This window comes from Xyrauchen texanus, chromosome 35 (genome assembly GCF_025860055.1).
Source record: "Xyrauchen texanus isolate HMW12.3.18 chromosome 35, RBS_HiC_50CHRs, whole genome shotgun sequence".
Taxonomy (NCBI): Eukaryota; Metazoa; Chordata; class Actinopteri; order Cypriniformes; family Catostomidae; genus Xyrauchen; species Xyrauchen texanus.
The window spans coordinates 32,246,528-32,264,899 of NC_068310.1; the positions used below are offsets into that span (position 1 = coordinate 32,246,528).

At 37.4% G+C, this 18,372-nt stretch overlaps 2 protein-coding genes across 2 annotated transcripts; one reads left to right on the forward strand and one right to left on the reverse strand.

The window, feature by feature from the left end:
* Positions 1-4,186: 4,186 nt before the first annotated feature.
* LOC127628669 (chromobox protein homolog 5-like) lies at positions 4,187-11,940 on the reverse strand. Its single transcript, XM_052105453.1, has 6 exons — positions 11,806-11,940; positions 10,791-10,868; positions 10,479-10,684; positions 9,972-10,200; positions 6,907-7,007; positions 4,187-5,908 (listed from the first exon to the last, which is right to left on the reverse strand). Exons 3-6 carry the CDS (start codon positions 10,613-10,615, stop codon positions 5,767-5,769), a joined length of 609 nt encoding a protein of 202 aa, XP_051961413.1. The 5' UTR covers positions 10,616-10,684; positions 10,791-10,868; positions 11,806-11,940; the 3' UTR covers positions 4,187-5,766.
* Positions 11,941-12,638: 698 nt separating this feature from the next.
* On the forward strand, positions 12,639-17,197 carry hnrnpa1b (heterogeneous nuclear ribonucleoprotein A1b). The gene is given in 12 exon segments (XM_052105452.1): positions 12,639-12,750; positions 13,258-13,377; positions 14,499-14,645; positions 14,748-14,958; positions 15,043-15,135; positions 15,212-15,316; positions 15,430-15,498; positions 15,863-15,975; positions 15,977-16,025; positions 16,126-16,266; positions 16,551-16,676; positions 16,912-17,197. Coding segments are annotated over 11 exon segments (1,176 nt in total). The 5' UTR covers positions 12,639-12,738; the 3' UTR covers positions 16,667-16,676; positions 16,912-17,197.
* Positions 17,198-18,372: the final 1,175 nt, after the last annotated feature.

The following is an 18,372-nucleotide window of genomic DNA, read 5'->3' on the forward strand; positions in this document are numbered from 1 at the left end:
TTCAAGAATTCACTGTTTATATTCCATGCAAAATAACAGCGTACAGAAGTTTGGAATGACAAGGTGTTGAATTTTCATTTTTGTCTGAACTATTCCTTTAAGATCATGGCCTCGGTGGAGCAGACCAAGTGTGACAGCTCTCCAGCATTCCATAAAGCATAAATGCAGCCTCTCACTAACTCTGCTGAGACTTCTGCTCCTCAGGGCTACAAATTTACTAGTGACCTCTGCATTCCATTTTAGAGTTGCACTACATCTCCTTTTCTCCTTTGGAAAATTCCACTGCCACTGAGGTAGTCGAGAAAGCAGCCATCAGACAGTATGTAAAGGGAGTGGTTAAGGCTCAGACGCCACCTCTCCTAAGATCTGGACTGTGTGGAGCTGAGGCCAAGAAGGAGCTACAAACCACATTTACAATGATCTCAATGTCTCCGAAATGGGGTACAAAAGGTAAAGGGAACAGCAAACTAGAATAAATCTGCATTTGTTTTATTAAACTGCATCAAGAGCAGGTCAAAATTTAGAAAAATGAAAATTCTGTAATCAATTCCAAACCTTTATGTTGTTCTAAATCTTATATAAATTATTCTTCCGAGATGTTAGGCAGAATGTTGTCTTAAATAACCATTCACTTTCATTGTATGTGAAAAGTTATGCATTGAAAGGGAATGATTGAGGGTGAAAGTTCCTAATATTCTGCCCAACATTTACTTTTGTGTTCCTTGGATGAAAGTCAATCGGGTTTGGAATGACTCACCCACACGAGGGTGAGTAAATGATGACAGATTTTTTTGAGTGAATTATCCCTTTGAAATATGAGCTGCATCCCTCACATATCAGTGGACATAAATACTGTATGATGCTATGTGAAAAGTCCAACATCACAGTCCATTTATAAGCCAAATCTTTCACTCTGAATTTGGATGAAAAAGCATCCAAAGCGCAAACCCTTACAGAATCCTTTTTTCTCTAGGATCCGTCTAGATATGTTCCAATATGCTGCTGTACATTCTGTGTATGATAATATTTCTTGACAAATCCAAAAAAATAGGCCAGAGTTGCTCCATTATGACATCTGCTGGTGAACCTCAGCACTGCTTTTCAGGAAAAGGGGATTTTCTGGGTTCAAAACAATCTTTTTTTATATGGCCATACTTTTGAAACAGTGTGTATTGTCATGTTTATGGCCCCATTCACTACCATAGTTAGTGCCATATATAGCTTAGCCTACATGGTAGACAACAGAACTTCTTGCGGAGAAAACAGTGATTAAATATCTGTCCAAGTACATCCAGTATACAAAGAACTCCAGACAACATGAGTTGTGGAAAATAAGATGTGATCGAGGAGCTTTGTACAGCTTTATTCATGACATTGAAGAGACTTCTATCCCTCATAGCGTTGCCATTAAAAATCAAAGATGGCGCTAAGATGAATAAGGTGCACAGCTTGCTGTGCTTAAAAGTGAATAATACTCAGCACAGTAAAACCTTCTGCCGGACGTTTAGTCTCTTTAATACTTTTAAGTTAAGTACATGTATGCCCTGCTGCTGTTTCAGCCATCAAAGCATTGCAACAACAATACAAGACGATCACTGTCGGATGTTAAATCCTCTGCTGTGAGTGACGTTCCCGTATTTGTGAGGAGCTTTGGAGAGATTAATGTCTTTCGATGATTCTGTCTGACACATCTTAAATAAAGAGTTGCAGTTAAAAAGGTGAACAAAAAACAACTTGTTATCGTGAACTTGAGGTGTACCAGAATCATTTCATTGCAGTTCTGCGCTTTTCAGTGCACAGCGAAAATTAAGTGCTCTGGTTAAATTGAAGCGCGTAATTATGCGTTCAGGATGTGCATAAGCAGTTTTGAGGAGCCTTTCTTATTTCTTTCTTGATAGTTTTGTGCAATAAAAATTATATTCAGCCTATAATTTTGTTGAATATCCATTAGTTACAATGTTGAAGTGCTGTGTTTAGTGTCCATATATCCCTCTGAAACATGTCTGATCGGGGTCAAATGAACATAACAGCCTAATTATACATTATTATCCTTTACACTGACTAGTAGACAAAGAATTCAAACAACAAACTGACTTGTTGATTAAGAAAATGCACATTCCTGTACATACAAAAGACGAGTCAAAATAATTTCTTACGGTAATCAACATTATGCCATAAATGCTGTTAATTTAGCTTAAAGGTGCCCTTAATAACTTTTTGTTCATATCATTTTGGACTTAGTGACACCTAGTGGTGTGGATGCAGCATAATTCAAAAATCAATAGTTTTCAGGAAAAGATGTCAGACCAACAAGTCTGATCCACGGAGGCCCCACTTCGCATATTACAGGACTTAAAGGATCTGCTTGGTGCCAGATACCACAGGACACCTTCATAGGTCTTGTGGAGTCCATGCTTTGACGGGTCAGCGCTGTTTCACGAGGGGGATTTACATGATATTAGGCAGGAGGTTTTAATGTTGTGGCTGATCGATATATATATACATACAATACTGTGCAAAAGTTTTAGGCACTTAAGATGTTTCACAAAAACTTTTGTCTTAAGATGGTTATTTTTATCTTCAGCTCTAGTGTGTCAATAGGAAAAATAAATGTTAGTCTCCCAAACATTACTTTTGTAAATAGAAAGATCAGATTAGAGGAACAAGGTGCTCTGCAAGAGATGGCATTGCCCCCACTTTAATCTAAGCACAAACATGATCTTTAGAGCAGAATTCTACGTTATTTAGAGAAATACCTGAAATAACAGAGCTTCAAATGTGCATGCATAGTCCATCACAAAATAAACACCGAAATGAGATGACTGGACTTTTTTTTACAATTTGTCTGGCAAACTTAATCATTCCCGGACACGTTGGCCGTGCGCAGTGCAAGGTAGGCTATATCGCCGAAGCCGATAAATCGGCCGACATTCGGAAATGCTTGATTATCAGCATTAGCCATATTTTCCCATTTGGCTGATTTGAGAATCATTGCATGTTAAGCGACTGAGATATGTAAAAGACCAGTCACAGTTTGTTTTGTTGTTATGTGCCATCATGTTAAAAATCGACCGGTGTGCAACGCAATCATTTAAACGTCCACATATCAGTCGCGACAGATGCGTTTGAGCTCTTAAAGTGCTTGCCTGTTTCATTCTCCCAATCTTTCCTCAACAGTTCCATGTAACATTTTATTGTCTTGTCTAATGATAAAAGGCGCATTTCAATAAAACTAACATCATATACCATCTGCAAATGCGTGCATATCTCATTTAAACAGATGTAATAAACCAACCTCACACAATTTCAGCAGATCCAGCATATGGAGCGTTCATTTATTTACCTCCTAAATCATATATATCAGTCACGCCTCAACAGTTCCCTGTCACCTTTAACTTTTCTAATTATAAAAGGCAAATATCAATAAAACTTGTATTACAGTGTCTGAAAATATACAGTTATCTAGTTTAAAAAATAAATAATTCACGAACCTCACGGAAATCCAGCATTTTCTTCCCATCAAGCACTCATCTAGCTTCCTCTGAACCATGTATTCTATCAGCCAGAATCAAAAGTTCCTCAAAAGATTCACAAATCATGACGGTCACTCCATGACAATCCAAGCAGGTGATCCAGGCTGTTTAAACTGTCAGGAGATCGCTGCTTGCGCTGGATCCGCACAAGTGCAACTTAAGAAATAGTAAAAGCGCTTCATGTGTGCTAAAGTAAATGTCTTATTCACTATGCACTGTATGTACAATTGGTTTAATTCTGTATTTTGAATTAATGCATTTGCTAACGTGGACATGCCATCCATGGTTGTACTGTGTGTCTGGTTTACTGCTTCCAATATATTAACAATTTCTTCATGTGCAAATAAACTACTAAAATGAAGACTTAAAAGAAATCTGAAGAACCTGCTATCTACCTTTTTATATACAATATTACAAGTTAAAGGTTAGTGTGAAATTTAGTAAATAGTGCTAAATAAGAATTTATTCATTGTTTTTTTAGCAATTTTGTTTGTTATTTACTTTATAATATTTTGTGATATATTGGCCACCCTGCTTTCTGTATATTGCATCAACAATTAAAAAACCCATATCGGCCGATCACTCATACACACAAATTAATATAATGAGCTTCACATCACAAGAGTAAAAACTTGTGTAATCGATTTCATCTACAATGAAATTTATTTTGTATGACTTATTTAAAAAAAAGACAGTTTCGGGTTTCCAAAATTTTCAACTGTTAAGTGTTGACCAAAAAAAAAAGGAAAAAAAAAGCTGTGCACTTAACATAATAAAAGACATCTAATGTTGCACATTTTAAAAACAACCGCTAGATCAGGGTAACTTTAGAACTGATCATGGCAGGAAAGGCTCGCTTGTCATCCGACAAAAGCACACAAGTAGAGAGTTAAACTATTTTTCAACTACACAATAAGTTCAACCCTGTTTGAATGTTTCAAAACTCTTCCAACAAACAATTCCATCTCATTAAACTAAAACCTTTGAAAATAACTGAGGATGTCACTGCTGTCAACATGGACTACATGCATAAATGAAGCTTCTTTTTTTTTTTTTGTAAATGAAACCGTTTTTGTCCACCATTATCAGTAGATTCCATCCAGTGACTCTTCAAAGAACATAAGAAAAATGTAATCACTACTGAGAACATAACTGTCACTTGACCTTGATACACCATTTTATTGATTCAACTACAGGTTAAAATAAAGAAGAAAAAAAAAAAAAAGGTAAAACAAGAAACTGGCATATGGTTAAACTATCACTTGAATGAGGTCAGCATTAGGTTCATGAGCCTAAACTGGGAATTGATTCACCAAATTAGCCACAAGAGGGGGCATATTCGTTGGACTTCTGAGCAAAGCAATGTAATGAAAAAAAATAAAAGGTTTACAAACAGATAAAATGGTCTTCCAATACAAACTCGTAGAATGACAATTGCCTCAGTCCTCAGTAATTAGTTCAAGGGCCAGTCAACAGGTATATGATATTTTACAGATATTAGTAGGGAAAAAGAAAGAAAATTAAACGATTCAAAGCTAACGATTAAAATGTCTTAAAACAATCTCTGGATCTCCATACAGTTAATTCCTATATAATGTGGCTTTACTGTTAAACACAAACTAAACCCTAATGACCGCATTTTAGCATCTAAGGTTCCCCATTTGAGTAGTTAAAAAAGGTATACAATAAAATTGTACCTTATCGTTAAAAGGGAAAGAAAGTAACTTCAATTGGGATGCAACTTTCCAAATGTAACCAAAAATGCCATCACGACTTTGTCCAGGGTTAAAGATGTCAAACGCAAAACTGATATTTTCAGTCTGGACAATACTACAAATCAACTGTGTGAATAAAGTTAAAACGTTGACATGTACGGTTCACATCTACACTAGCACAGAATACATCTTAAGAACATAGTTGTAGGGGCACAAATCATGACAAAACAGAGGGTAGATCAGGGAGAGAAAGATATATCACATTCCACCAATCTGCTGCAGACTCCATTTTCCATGAACATTTGGCTCACTTTAAGATGGCTCGAGAAGTTGTCTGATGGGAAATGCTTTTTTTAATTGAAGGGTGGACGGAGGTTTAAGGTGGGCAGTAACCTCCACTACTAGCTGGCCGTTTCTTTTTAAATGGTCCGTTAAAAGTTGGCTATGAGAGTGTCAACAGTGTGATATAGAGGACGAGGTTTGGAGGATTTGGTTTCTGTCCTCCCCTCCTCCATCCTTTAAACAGCCGTGGCACTCTTCTCTTTCTTGTCACCATCTTCGTGCCAGGTCAGACGCTCCTCGTAGAAGGCAATGACAATCTGTGGGCACTTGTGATTGGCTTCTTTTGCAAGCACAAGATCTGCCTCATCAGAGTCCTTCCTGTTGTGGGACATAAGGAACAAAGAAAAGCATTTGCATTAAGTGGGGTACTATTTTGTGTCTAATTTATTTATCATCCTGCACTGTATTGGCTTGAGTTCTAATATAATAAAAAAATAAACAATAAAATTGACTGCGTAAGCGGTTCCCTTCTACTAAGAGAAGTTGCATTAACTGAAAGTTTTCCGCCATTTATAGAATTGTAAAAACATTGATGGAAAAGTGTAAATGCTTTCCATCATTTTGACATTAAAAAGCTAAGCCAATGGTGGTCATTGCAAGCTTAGAATTAAAAGAAATTGTCAATAACTCGCAACACAGCACTTTAACACAAACAACTCTTGCCATAGTTCTTGTGATATAAATGTCGCATTAAAATATCAAGTATCTCAACAGTTTACTGACCGATAAAAATAGACATTGATGTAAAATGTACAACCCAGTCAAAGTGATAATGATCATAGCTACAAAAACGTAGAACATAGCTCCTATATTTTCCCCCCTGAAGAACACTTATAATGTTAGTAAAAATGTATTTTAGCAAAATGTCATCATTAAATTAGTTCATAATTTTCAACACACTTTCTGACCCTTACAATTAAATGGGCTGTTTTTAAGCCACATGTATGTGAAAGACCTCTTAACAATGGCTAACCTCCACATACTTGAAGTTCACAAATCAGGGTGGGCCAAATTGCTGAATAAGTGTTGATATGTAAATGTTGGAAGTCATATGTTAATGTTGCAATTGTTGCAACAACATCACTTCAACAATATGTGAATGAGTCATTTTGCAGCTTAGTTTGGACCCCCCTCCCCAAATCTAACTATTGCTTAAAAAAAAAAATCCTGTTTACTATAATATCGCCCCATTGGGTAAAATTCATCATTCCTGTAAGAGTTGTAAACTAAACGACTGGTAGAGCCGAGCTGGTACATACAGTGTTTTGAATGGAGATATTTTGCCCTACAGTGACTCTCATACACACAGTACTCACCACTTCATAAGGAACATAAGGTCTCCACAGGAGTCTGTTGCTCCAATAATCTTCTCTGGCTCCAGGCCTCGCTCAAAACCTCTTGCAACAAGGATCTCATCCTAAGAGAAACAAGGATGATGCTCAAAAAAAACAACAACCAATGATTCAAAACAGACCAATGTTTCTTTTTCATCTCCACTCGAAATCCACCAAACAGGATCTTTACATTAAATGATTACATATTTGAGAAAATTATTAAGCAAGAAAGAGATTTGAGCCTCTGGATACCCAAACCATACCAAAAATACAACTAAAATGATAATCCATCTTGAAATTGTAATAAATGCAAATTATAAATACAAGATCAAATAATTCCCAAACAGTGTTTACCTATACTCTTTGGGCTCTCAAACTTACAAAACTATAAAAATAGTGCCTGACAAAATTAAGATTTTCCCCATCAGGATTTAAATAAATTCTTCATTACACAGTTCTAAGCCATAAATCAAATCAACCATGTGGACCGATGGCTTCACAGAAGCATTTCCATCGATTAAAGCTGCAAATGAACAAATTGCCATTATTGATTAAATACATAAACAGCGTTCAAAACAATGTCCTTACCTTAATTGATTCATTTCGGTAAACCTATAAAAATTATTTGTATTTTGAGCTGTCGGGTCAGATTTGGCACGTATTCGCTGGCTATGTCTTTCCTCTTTTGCGTCATGTCCATAAACACAGGAAAGTAGTACCGGCTGTTACGTATTCCAGCTGAGGAACTGTTCATTACAGTCAAACTCACAGTTCAGAACAGCATCGCTGCAGGCTGAATGGATGTTTATCTGTTATCCTTTTGGCAAAGTTGTTTACTTGCTACAATGCTTGGATACAGTATGATGTCTGGTAGGGTTGTCATGCTTTTAAGAATCGAACATTACACGCGTGTTAACCAGTTGCAACGTATCTACGTTGTCAGGGGAAGTTACTGTGCTTGTTTACAAAAAAACATGCCTTTGTAAACATATTGTTTTCGTGTTTAATAAAGTATATTTTATCCCCATTTTTGCTAATTTATGTTTTTAGTTTACATTGTTATCAGACCTACAGTTTCACATGCTTGATCAACTGCAGTGTTCATATTTTTGTTATAGTCTTGACAAAAATTACAATAAATTATTGTCAAAGAATATTTTTACTTGATGTGCAAAATTGACAAACGTGTCAATCTGTAAGAAACTAAACTTATCAAATATTCAATTATTTAGGAAAAAAAACATTTTCTAATGTAAACATGAATCAAACTTACAGTATAACTGTATATACTGTCCTTGTGGAAAAACCTGAGTTCCTGAAATAATAATGAATACTAAAATATTAGCTATTTTTTTTAGAAGTTAGCCTGTATTCTGAATTCTTCATGCTTTAGAAACTTATTCATTTCCCGTGAAAGGATACATTGTGTGTAGCACGTTTCTTATGGAAACAGTGTATTCACAACACAAGTTACGCATATTCTGACTAGAGCGTAATTAAGTTCATGTTCATGTTTCATTGTGCAGATGTAAGTTGTTCCATATATGTATACATTAATATCATGTATAAATAGGAAATGTTTTATTGAGGTTTTTACTCCGTTTTCAAGCGGTTAATTTTTCCCGCTGTTCAGCGTGTTCAACTCACGCAGCTCAAGTGGAGGAATGCCCAACACACTGATTCATGGATTAGATGAATCCATATCTAATTCTGTTTATATCTTGCAGTATAATTTTTAACTGTAATATTTGTCATCAGTATGATTTAATAAAAGGCACATATGATGATCATTTATCGACTAAATCAAAAAACCTTTTGTGAACTTATGGTTTTGTCAGCGATTTCGTTGATGAGATTAATAATGAAGTCTTACATTGAGCAGTATCACAGTTTCACCTCTTAAAATGATAAGTGTCAATAAAAAATGTAATAATTAAAATATACTTGTAACTGGTGGTGATTCAGGAGAGTCCCCTGTTCTCCATGTAAAACCACTTTGAGTGTAGTGTCAGAAAAGTGTACAATTCATTAAAAATATTTCAATAAGAGTGTTGTTTATATTTGTCAAACCAAGAAATATTTTGTATTTAAATGTTTAATCACGTTATGAATCCGGCTCTGAACATCTTCCAGTCATGATCACTCACACACACACACACACACACACACACACACACACACGATGTCCAGGTAACCTCAAATCATTCGATTCTTACACCAGAACAGTAGTGTTGAAACATGACAAACCTAAAGTATTCTTCCACAAACTGCTTGCAATTTTTAATTTCAACCACAGATGTCGCTAGAGGGGACAAAGTTTCTTAGTGCAGCATTAACAACCTCTGAGCTCGCATTAGTGTTTAAAGGTTAAAGTTATCATTAAAAATCAATTCCAGTAAGGAGATAATGAATGGGATTTATACTTCTGGAACCCTGCTGCACAAATATGATGTCTGATTGTCCATTCAATGAAAGTAAATGGTGACCACATGTTCAAGGTCCAAAAAGGACATAAATGTAGGATGATGGTAGTACATATGACTCCAGTGATTTAAATCCATGTCTTCTAAAGCGATGCAAGCAATGTTTGGCGACAACAGACCAAAATGTAACTTCTTTTTCACTACAAATCGTGATTTTAAGTTCGATACCATTTTCTAGCGCTCTTTGCATTCGTCAAGCACTAGGAAGTGTAATCAAACTTGAAATCCTGATTGTGTCTAGAGACTGCAATGGAGATGTACAATGAAAAAGGAATTCAATTTTGTTCTGTTTTTAACCAAAACCAATAAGTTTGCTTCAAAAGACATTGATTAAACCACTGGAGTCTTATGGATTACCGTAATGCTGCCATTATGTGCTTTTTGGAACTTGACAATTTGGTCATCATTCGCTTGCATTGTATGGACTATCATAAAATATCTTGCTTTGTGTTCTGCGGTAGAAAAAGGCACGAGTTTGAGATGAAATGGGTGAATTATAATTGTTTATTATTCCCTTAAATGTTGAATTGCTTTGCTTGAATTGTGTCTTTTTTAACCCTTTACCTCCTTTTTCTTTTTCGGTTTGCTGCTACTCCCATTCTCTTCTTCCGAGTTTTTCCTCTTGCTGGTGGCGCTGCTGCTACTTTCTTTGGGGTGGGTCACAGAAGAGCCTGTACTGGAGGACTTACTGCTGGGTGTGCTCCCACTGCTCCCCTTTTTATAGGTCTTCAAGAACTCAGAAATGAGCTCCGGACAGTCCAGGTTCTTCTCTGGTTCCCAGGTATTGTGTTTGCTGCAAGCAACACATGATTCATGCATGGTGAACTAAAGCTATCAGATTTCCTCACATTACAGGTCTTTGTACATAAAATACAATGAGAGTTTAAACACTAGGAGTATTCTGTAAAGACTTTTGGCATTGCCATTTCATGTGTGGTAACACTTAACGTGGATGTGTAAACATTCATCCAGAGTAACACTCAACTTCCAGAGATGCAAACATATTATTACTGTTTAAACACATTACTCCTATAACTGAACACAATGCTGTAAAGGTAAATTAAGACTTACTCGGTAAAGCCTTTCCACTTAAGGAAAAATTCTACCCGGCCCTTCACAACTCTCCTGTCCAAGACCTTTTCAACCACATACTCTTCCTCAGAGGACCCAGAATCCTCATCTTCACGGTTCTGGTTCTTCTTTCCCATGGCTGATTTTGAACTTAATTCTTATAAGCAACAATGGCAGTGTGCTTCCTGGTTTGGGGAGGAAACCCACTGAAAGAGGTTTAAAAAGCATTACAATGAATGAGTCTTAAGGTAAACTTCTATTAGCTGAACTGCTATGACAAAGGTCAATATTTGTGCTTTTCTCTCTACTCACCTAGTCTTAGGTTTCAGGGCGTGACCTCTGAAAGTGCAGAGATGATCCTAGGGTTACAGCATTCAAACAGAGCCCCCCCTAAGTATACAGATAATTCAGCATAATTACATTTAAACAACAGAATATGCGAAAAAATAAGCATGCATAACATTTCAGTTTAATGTGGAAAACCCCTCAATCTCTGCCACTTCTTCGAAAACTATCACAGACAAAATACCAGCACGCCTGAAATTACAGAATGATTTTTCGAGCTGTGAATGTGTAACTTAAACTACATTAAACGCTACCAATAAAACAGATGCAAACATTGCATGCTGTCTAAACAAACAAGGGTAAATTGGGCAATCATCTAGTCACTAGCCATTCACCTAATATAGGTCACGATACAATAATATTTAACTAACTTTGCACTAGATATACTAGGCTAAACCAGCCATTTGTTCCTATCATAAAGCCACTGAAGGATCTTGGCGAGCAAGGCCAAACAATGTGGGGGGAAAAAACTGAAGAGCCTAGAAAATCGAAATGTTAGCTTTAAACTAACAATCGTTTAAACTAGATGACTAAACTATATAGCCTATAGCATTTTATCAAATGTGCAAAGTATTTCCACAACATCATACCAAATATTACATCGAAAACACAGTTGCGTGCAATGCTAACAGCATGCTAACATTTTGGTCAAAGAAATCCCATTGACTGCTACAGTTAGCACGGCTAAAAGCTCACCCTGCAATCGCAAACAAAACAACTGAATAAAATAGCACGTTTAGTAAATAATGGTATACTCGTTTGCTGCTGCGTTCGTAAATATCAATCCAAAAGCAATCTCAGCGAGTAAATGCCTGTAGAAAAACACAATGCCCGCTTAACAACACCACGGGCCACGCTAAACAGAACAGATTTCACCTGATCTTATCATCTTTTAACATTGCTGTCTAAATCACTGCCAAATGCAAGCGTGGTCTACTACTGTATTGTCTGACATGAATATAGATTACTATTTTATACTCACTGAGAGATTTTCTGAGTTATTTTATTTGTGTTGGATAATGGGGCTGCTGCGGCGTTTCCCTGCACACAGGAGTTTGCTGTCTTTCATGCATGCGTCCGTGCGGTTCAGTGTTCAGCCAATCAGCGCGCGCTTGCGCGGGCCACACTCGCGCCAAAAACGGCGTCTTTTTTTCCTTGCCAAGAGAAAGCAACACACGTTTCAAAAATGTATTTTAAATAATGCACATTAAGGGGGAAATATAAGGTATACTAATATAAATATGAGTGCACATTGTACAACTGCTTTATAAAGAATTAGCATGCCTGCTATCTTAACAGCTTTAGATTTGTACGTGCTAACTGTATACTGCTTAGTGTCGTTTTAAAAACAATAAGTTGTTGGGTTGCTAAATCTGCTTGGGCGAATATGGATTTGGGAATTGACAATAAAACATTATCAATACAAATACAAATTCTCTTTATTTACGAAAGTTCCCACATAAAAAACGGCACTCCGTTCTGCACGTTTTTAATTAAAACCTTTAGTAAAGAAATAATCTCGAGCTGGAAATTTCCATGCAATATTAATGAGATGATAGCTTTAAATTAAATCACTCATATATTAGATAACATTCGTTTCACGTATTTTATTTCTAACCCCCTAAAATAACTACATTGAACATTGCTCGTACAATGAAAGGTCACCGCCGAACAACCGAACCTATAAGCTGTTGTCCGATTGGCTGATTTTTGGAATGGCGTTAATCTAAACCAATCAGAAATTTGTAAAGCGCACAAACAAAAGCCTCAGCGGGAAACGTTAACCAATCATCTCCTGCGGTGGGCGGGGACAATGTTTATGTAACCTATTAATTGTATCTACCCCAAGTTCTCTGTGTTGCGTGTCTCTCACCGACAAGCTTGTGGCGCAGTACGTACAGAAACAGTCGGTAGGATGTCTAAAGACGTGAGTTGGCTTAATAAGTGTGTTGTTAGTTTTAGAACTGCAGTGTTCGTAATAATTGTGCATTTATTGCAACTCCTTCGCGTTTTATCTCTGAACATGTACTTCTTTTTATATCTCTTTGTTAATGCATACAGCGTGCACGCGCCGCCATTTTAACGCGCGGAGCGGCACACATGGGCCATATGATTAAATATAATTTGGTTTTGATACATATTGTACACATCGAGCGAGTTTTGTTTTGGAGAGTCATTCGCCACAATATATATTTGGTTTATAAAATGCGTTACTTTTCTTGTGCATAGCGATTGAATGATGTGGGCCATATGGCTCGGCACGATAATGGCGGCGGTGTTCTCACCTCCCCCAAAATACATTGATTGTGTGTTGTCTCTCACAAAGCTTTTAAGGCAATGCGTGCATGCTTTTAGTGTCGCTTTATTTATTAAATCTGATGCATTTCAAGAAGTTTCACCAAATTGAATGTAATTGTTACGAATTTGTTTCCAGGGCCCACCACGCGAACCGGAGCAACTGAGGAAGCTCTTCATCGGAGGGCTCAGCTTTGAAACCACAGACGACAGTTTGCGGGAATATTTTGAACAATGGGGCACCTTGACGGATTGTGTTGTAAGTTGCTCTTTTTTATTTTATATATATTTTATTCCAATCTCATGTACTCCCCCTAATGCCATCCCAGATTTGTAATCATTTCTTCTGCAGAAAACCAATTTTTTTTACTAATATCCAGTCCGTACTATGCAAGTGAATGGTGACTAAAAATGTGATTCTCAATAAACAATGGTAGCATCCATTTGACTCCAGTGGATTAATCCATGTTTTATGAAGTAATCAAAGCGGTTTTGTGCGGAAACGGGCCATGTTTTGTGAAATTAGGATTTATGTTGTTTCCAATAGCATGTTAAGGCCGAATTAGGCACAATTTATGATTTCTAGCTTGATTGCATTAGTGCTTGACGCATGCACAGAGTGCTAGATTGCACTAGGCAGTGTAATCAAGCTTGAAATAATGATCGCCAAGGAGACCGCAGATGTCAAGATTTATTGTTTGATTTTTGTTTGGTCCATCCAAATGGATATTTGCTTCAGAATATGGTGATTTAAACCACTGAAATTGAACCATTTACTTAATGATGCCTTTACATGCTTTTTGAAGCTCAGCATTTATTTGCTTGTACAGAACCGAGTCTTCCGTTGAAATTGTTCTTTACATTTGGATTTTATGAGGGGAATTGAGAATTTTCATTCTGGGTGAACTGTCTTTTAATTTGGGGGCTGGAGTAATTTTACTTTGTCTGTAGACTAGAGGTTGACCAATATAGGATTTTGCCGATAATTAAGTTGGGAAGATGGTTGATCTGAATGGGGGGGGAACTTGTAAAAGTAATGCTATCATTTATTAAAAAATAATGTACTGACTGAACCATTCTTTATATTATATATCTATCTCAGTAATATACTCCCACACTGGTACTTTTAAAGCCTTTGCCATCTGAAAATATTTCAGGTCAAATGTGTGAATTTCATTGGTAAGTAACACTTTAGCTATTAACTAATGTTAAGAGATTACTTAACAATTAGCGGTGTGGATTTTTGCCGATAACGATAGTTCCAGAAATGGTTATCTGTGCTGATTAATTGGCAAAACCGATATATTGGTCGCCCTCTACTCTAGACATTTGTGATTTTTAGTAGTGTTTCATTACTCTGACTGTTTGTATTTGTTTAAGGTAATGAAAGATCCAAACACAAAGCGCTCCAGGGGCTTTGGCTTTGTCACCTATTCCAGTGGGAACGAAGTTGATGCTGCTATGGATGCACGCCCCCACAAGGTCGACGGTAGACTCGTGGAGCCCAAGCGTGCAGTGTCTCGAGAGGTGAGTTTGTCACCCCAGGCTATTATTGAGGTTTCATTGAAATGCAAATCCTGTTTGATTTTTAAATGCTTAATTGTTTCTCTCTTGTGCTACAATACCCAGGACTCCAATAAGCCTTTTGCCCATACAACTGTAAAGAAGATCTTCGTTGGTGGTATTAAGGATGACACTGAAGAGCACCATCTTCGTGACTACTTCACTGATTTTGGCAAGATTGAGGCCATTGAGATAATGGTTGACCACAAGACTGGAAACAAAAGAGGCTTTGCCTTTGTTACATTTGATGACCATGATTCAGTCGATCGCATAGTCAGTAAGTGTGACTTTGGAGCTCAGCTTATTTGTAATATTTAGATTTGTCATCGCAATATTAACACTGCAATATCTTTCCTCTTAGTTCAAAAGTACCACACTGTGAATGGGCACAACTGTGAAGTCCGAAAAGCCCTGTCAAAACAAGAAATGCAGAACACCGGAATGAATATGAGGGGTAAGTTGATGTAAAAAAAAAAAATCAATTGTTTAAGTTTTACTCTGTTGTAAATGTTGGGTTCTGTGTTCTGTAGGTCGTGGTGGGGGAAACTTTGGTGGCGGTGGCAGATTCAACAATGGAAATGGTGGATACAACAATGACTTTGGAGGTGGTCGAGATGGAGGTTTTGGTGGAAGAGGTATGTGCACCCTCTATCCCTTGCCTGGTGATATACTAATAAAGCGCTCACCTAAAAATCGCTGGATAATTTGGCTACCTGAGTTACAGAAATGTTTACCCTTTCTTTCTCAGGAGGCGGCAGAGGTGGTGGTGGCGGAGGTTATGGAGGTGACTGCTACAACAATGGATTTGGAGGTGATGGTATGGGTTTTGTCTTAGAAAAGTGAAGTTGGTTTAGCTGCAAGCCAGAGATCTCCAAATGGGGGTGGAATCTTCAAAAGAGGCTGGGTGCACACAAAGTGGGTTGCATCATCTCAAAAAAGGGCTGTCACTTTGTGGTTGGGGGGGTGGTATTGTATATCTTTGCTGGCAGTTTAGAGCCCCTACCCCTTTTTGGCACACTCCCCAATTCACACCACTCAAAAATTGCATGACAACATCAATGTGTTGTCTCATCCAGCTATAAATTGTACGTGTTGCTGAAAGAATAGTAGTTGCTGTTATGCTAAGACAAGTTCATATTTTTCTCCCCTAATGTTACTTTTTTTTTTTTTTTTTCTTCTAGGTGGTTATGGTGGTGGCGGCGGCAGTGGTCCTGGGGGCTATGGTGGAAACCGTGGATATGGAGGAGGTGGTGGAGGCTATGGCAACCAGGGTGGTGGTTATGGTGGTGGTGGCGGGCAGTGGCTACAACGATTACAATAATGGCAATGGCAATTTTGGAGGTGGTGAGTAGATTTGTAATTTGGATGGTCAACCTTAATCCAGATTGTATCTTGTGCAAGAGGTATTATAGGATCCCTGAACTTTTGTGGTAAATGTGCATAGGTAACTTTGGTGGTGGCGGTGGTGGAAGTGGTAACTACAATGACTTTGGCAGCTACAACAACCAGCAGTCCAACTATGGCCCTATGAAGGGAAACTTTGGAGGTGGAAGTGGTGGTGGAAGGAGCAGTGGCCCTTATGGTGGTAAGTTATGTGCACTCATGTGGATGCAATAACCTTTTTCTTGTTACTATTGTGCCTGAAAAGGTTTTGGATTTCTTATCATATATTAATCTTAAAAGAAATATTGTATAATATGACTTGCTATTTATATTTGTTTTGGTTTTATTGTATTTATATGATATTTGTTTTTTGTAATTGAATTCTTGCCATGAAAATAGCTTTGATCGCTGACATGGCATTAAATAAAACATACTACTACTTTTCTTGTTACTTGATCCTAAATGGTGTGCTTTCTCCCGTCTTAGGTGGCTATGGCGGCGGTGGTAGTGGAGGATCTGGTGGTGGATACGGTGGTGGTGGTGGGTCTGGCGGTGGATATGGTGGTGGCTCTGGAGGCGGCTCTGGAGGCAGACGGTTTTAAGTTCTAAGAGGTCTGTATCCCATTCTTTTGGCTGCACTGAATGTAAGCTACACTTTGCAGATAACCATTAGTTTTTCAGGGTTAAAATGCCAACACAGTCTTAAGGACTTTTCGTCTTTATAATCTTCTAGAGGACTAAATCCTCCTATACTCTTCAATGTAACTTTGCTGACATCTGGTGTACAAACAACCCTCAGGTAGTGTGCAGCTTAACAATTGTTCATATTGTTCATATTGTTCAACAGGACTGAGGGCTTTAGGAGAGGAGAGCAAGAGAGAGGGCAGATGCAGGTTTACATCCTAGACCTGCTCCGCCATACAGGTGTGGCAAGTTACAGCTGCCACCAGAAGAGATGTGTACAGTAGAGCTATCATGTGTGGGACATCATGAATTTTGTCATCATGCAGACTTATTTTATATTGTCTATGGAAAGCATTCCATTGAGGTTTTATGTAGTTACTTTCAGTCGTTATGGATTTTGATTTATGTAACCAAGGAGAAATAAACATCCTCTTTCTGTTTTTTAAAAAGATGTGCTGTTTAGTCATTTGGGTTTCTGGGGGTTTTAGTGTAGTTCTCAAGTATGACTGGACTGTATATATCAACATTGAACTAAATTGTTCTAACTAAGTTCTGCTTTTTGGTGAACGTACCCACTGGCTCAACATTGTGGCTGTGGAAAGGCAAAATGCAGCATTAATGCTGTAATTGACTGAAATTTGGCTCTCTTGAAAGCCACTTTTTAAAATTTAATATTTTTCAGGTTCACTGACCTTACTGTGCATCTTTTGCCTTTTTGTAGGGCAGCAAAGTCATTTTTAAAAAGGATTTGAGTAGCTCAAGCCCAATCAAGTTAATTGTTAACTCAAGGCATGGTTTAGTGCTCTGTATTAAAAAGGTTAGGCTGTCCATTGCAAATGCCTAGAGTAGTGTACATGTGGCTATATAGCAGATTAGCCATGGGAGCAAACTGAGAAAGGAGTAAGATCATCGATGCCCTGTGAAGAAGCAGAGAACAGGGAGTACAGGGCGACACTCAAAGACTAGCAGGCAGCAGCTACCAAAAGGCTTTAATAACTCCTGTAGGTAAGAACAGACTTCTCAACTACCGCTGGTAATTATAAAACATGATTTTTTTTTTTTTTTATTAAGAGGCTGTACAGTTAATGTAGTCTTCCCATTCAGTGTTGTGTACTTCACAGGAAAGTAATTGCAGTCAGTATAGTTACTTGAGGTGCAAGATGTAACTTATTTTTAATAAATGCATGCCCTCTTGATTTACATGCCATGATCTGCTTGTTGACTAACTTCCATTTTGTTTGTTTAGGATCTTATGAGTGAAATCATGTTTGAGATGGAAAGGCATTTGTCTGTCTGTCTGAACTGGTGAAGAAATAAAGGTATACATTCTCTTCTAATATCAAACTAATCTATTCATCTGGAAAAGGTATCCACTTTATTTGTTTCTCTCTTTAGGACCAAGATGAGTGGGAGACCATTTTATTTTTTTAATACCTTTTTTTTTATAATAAATATTTTAATGCTACACTTGTGGTGTTGTCTTTTCTCCAATATAATTTACTGAATCTTGACAGGTAAAAGTGTATATTTGTGAAATACTGATTTGTTACTGGACAAAGGATTGATTTGGAGATGTTTGTGGGTGATCCATATCAGATAAAAGCACATTTGGGTGTTTAGGAGA

What these genes read in the sequence shown, in the direction of transcription:
- LOC127628669 (XM_052105453.1), bottom strand. Translation starts at nt 10,615, where the DNA reads ATGGGAAAGAAGAACCAGAACCGTGAAGATGAGGATTCTGGGTCCTCT. An exon ending in AACCGAAAAAGAAAAAGGAG is followed by an intron (nt 7,008 to 9,971) that starts GTAAAGGGTTAA and finishes TGTTTCTCTTAG; the next exon opens with GATGAGATCCTTGTTGCAAG. An exon ending in CTTATGTTCCTTATGAAGTG is followed by an intron (nt 5,909 to 6,906) that starts GTGAGTACTGTG and finishes GTCCCACAACAG; the next exon opens with GAAGGACTCTGATGAGGCAG.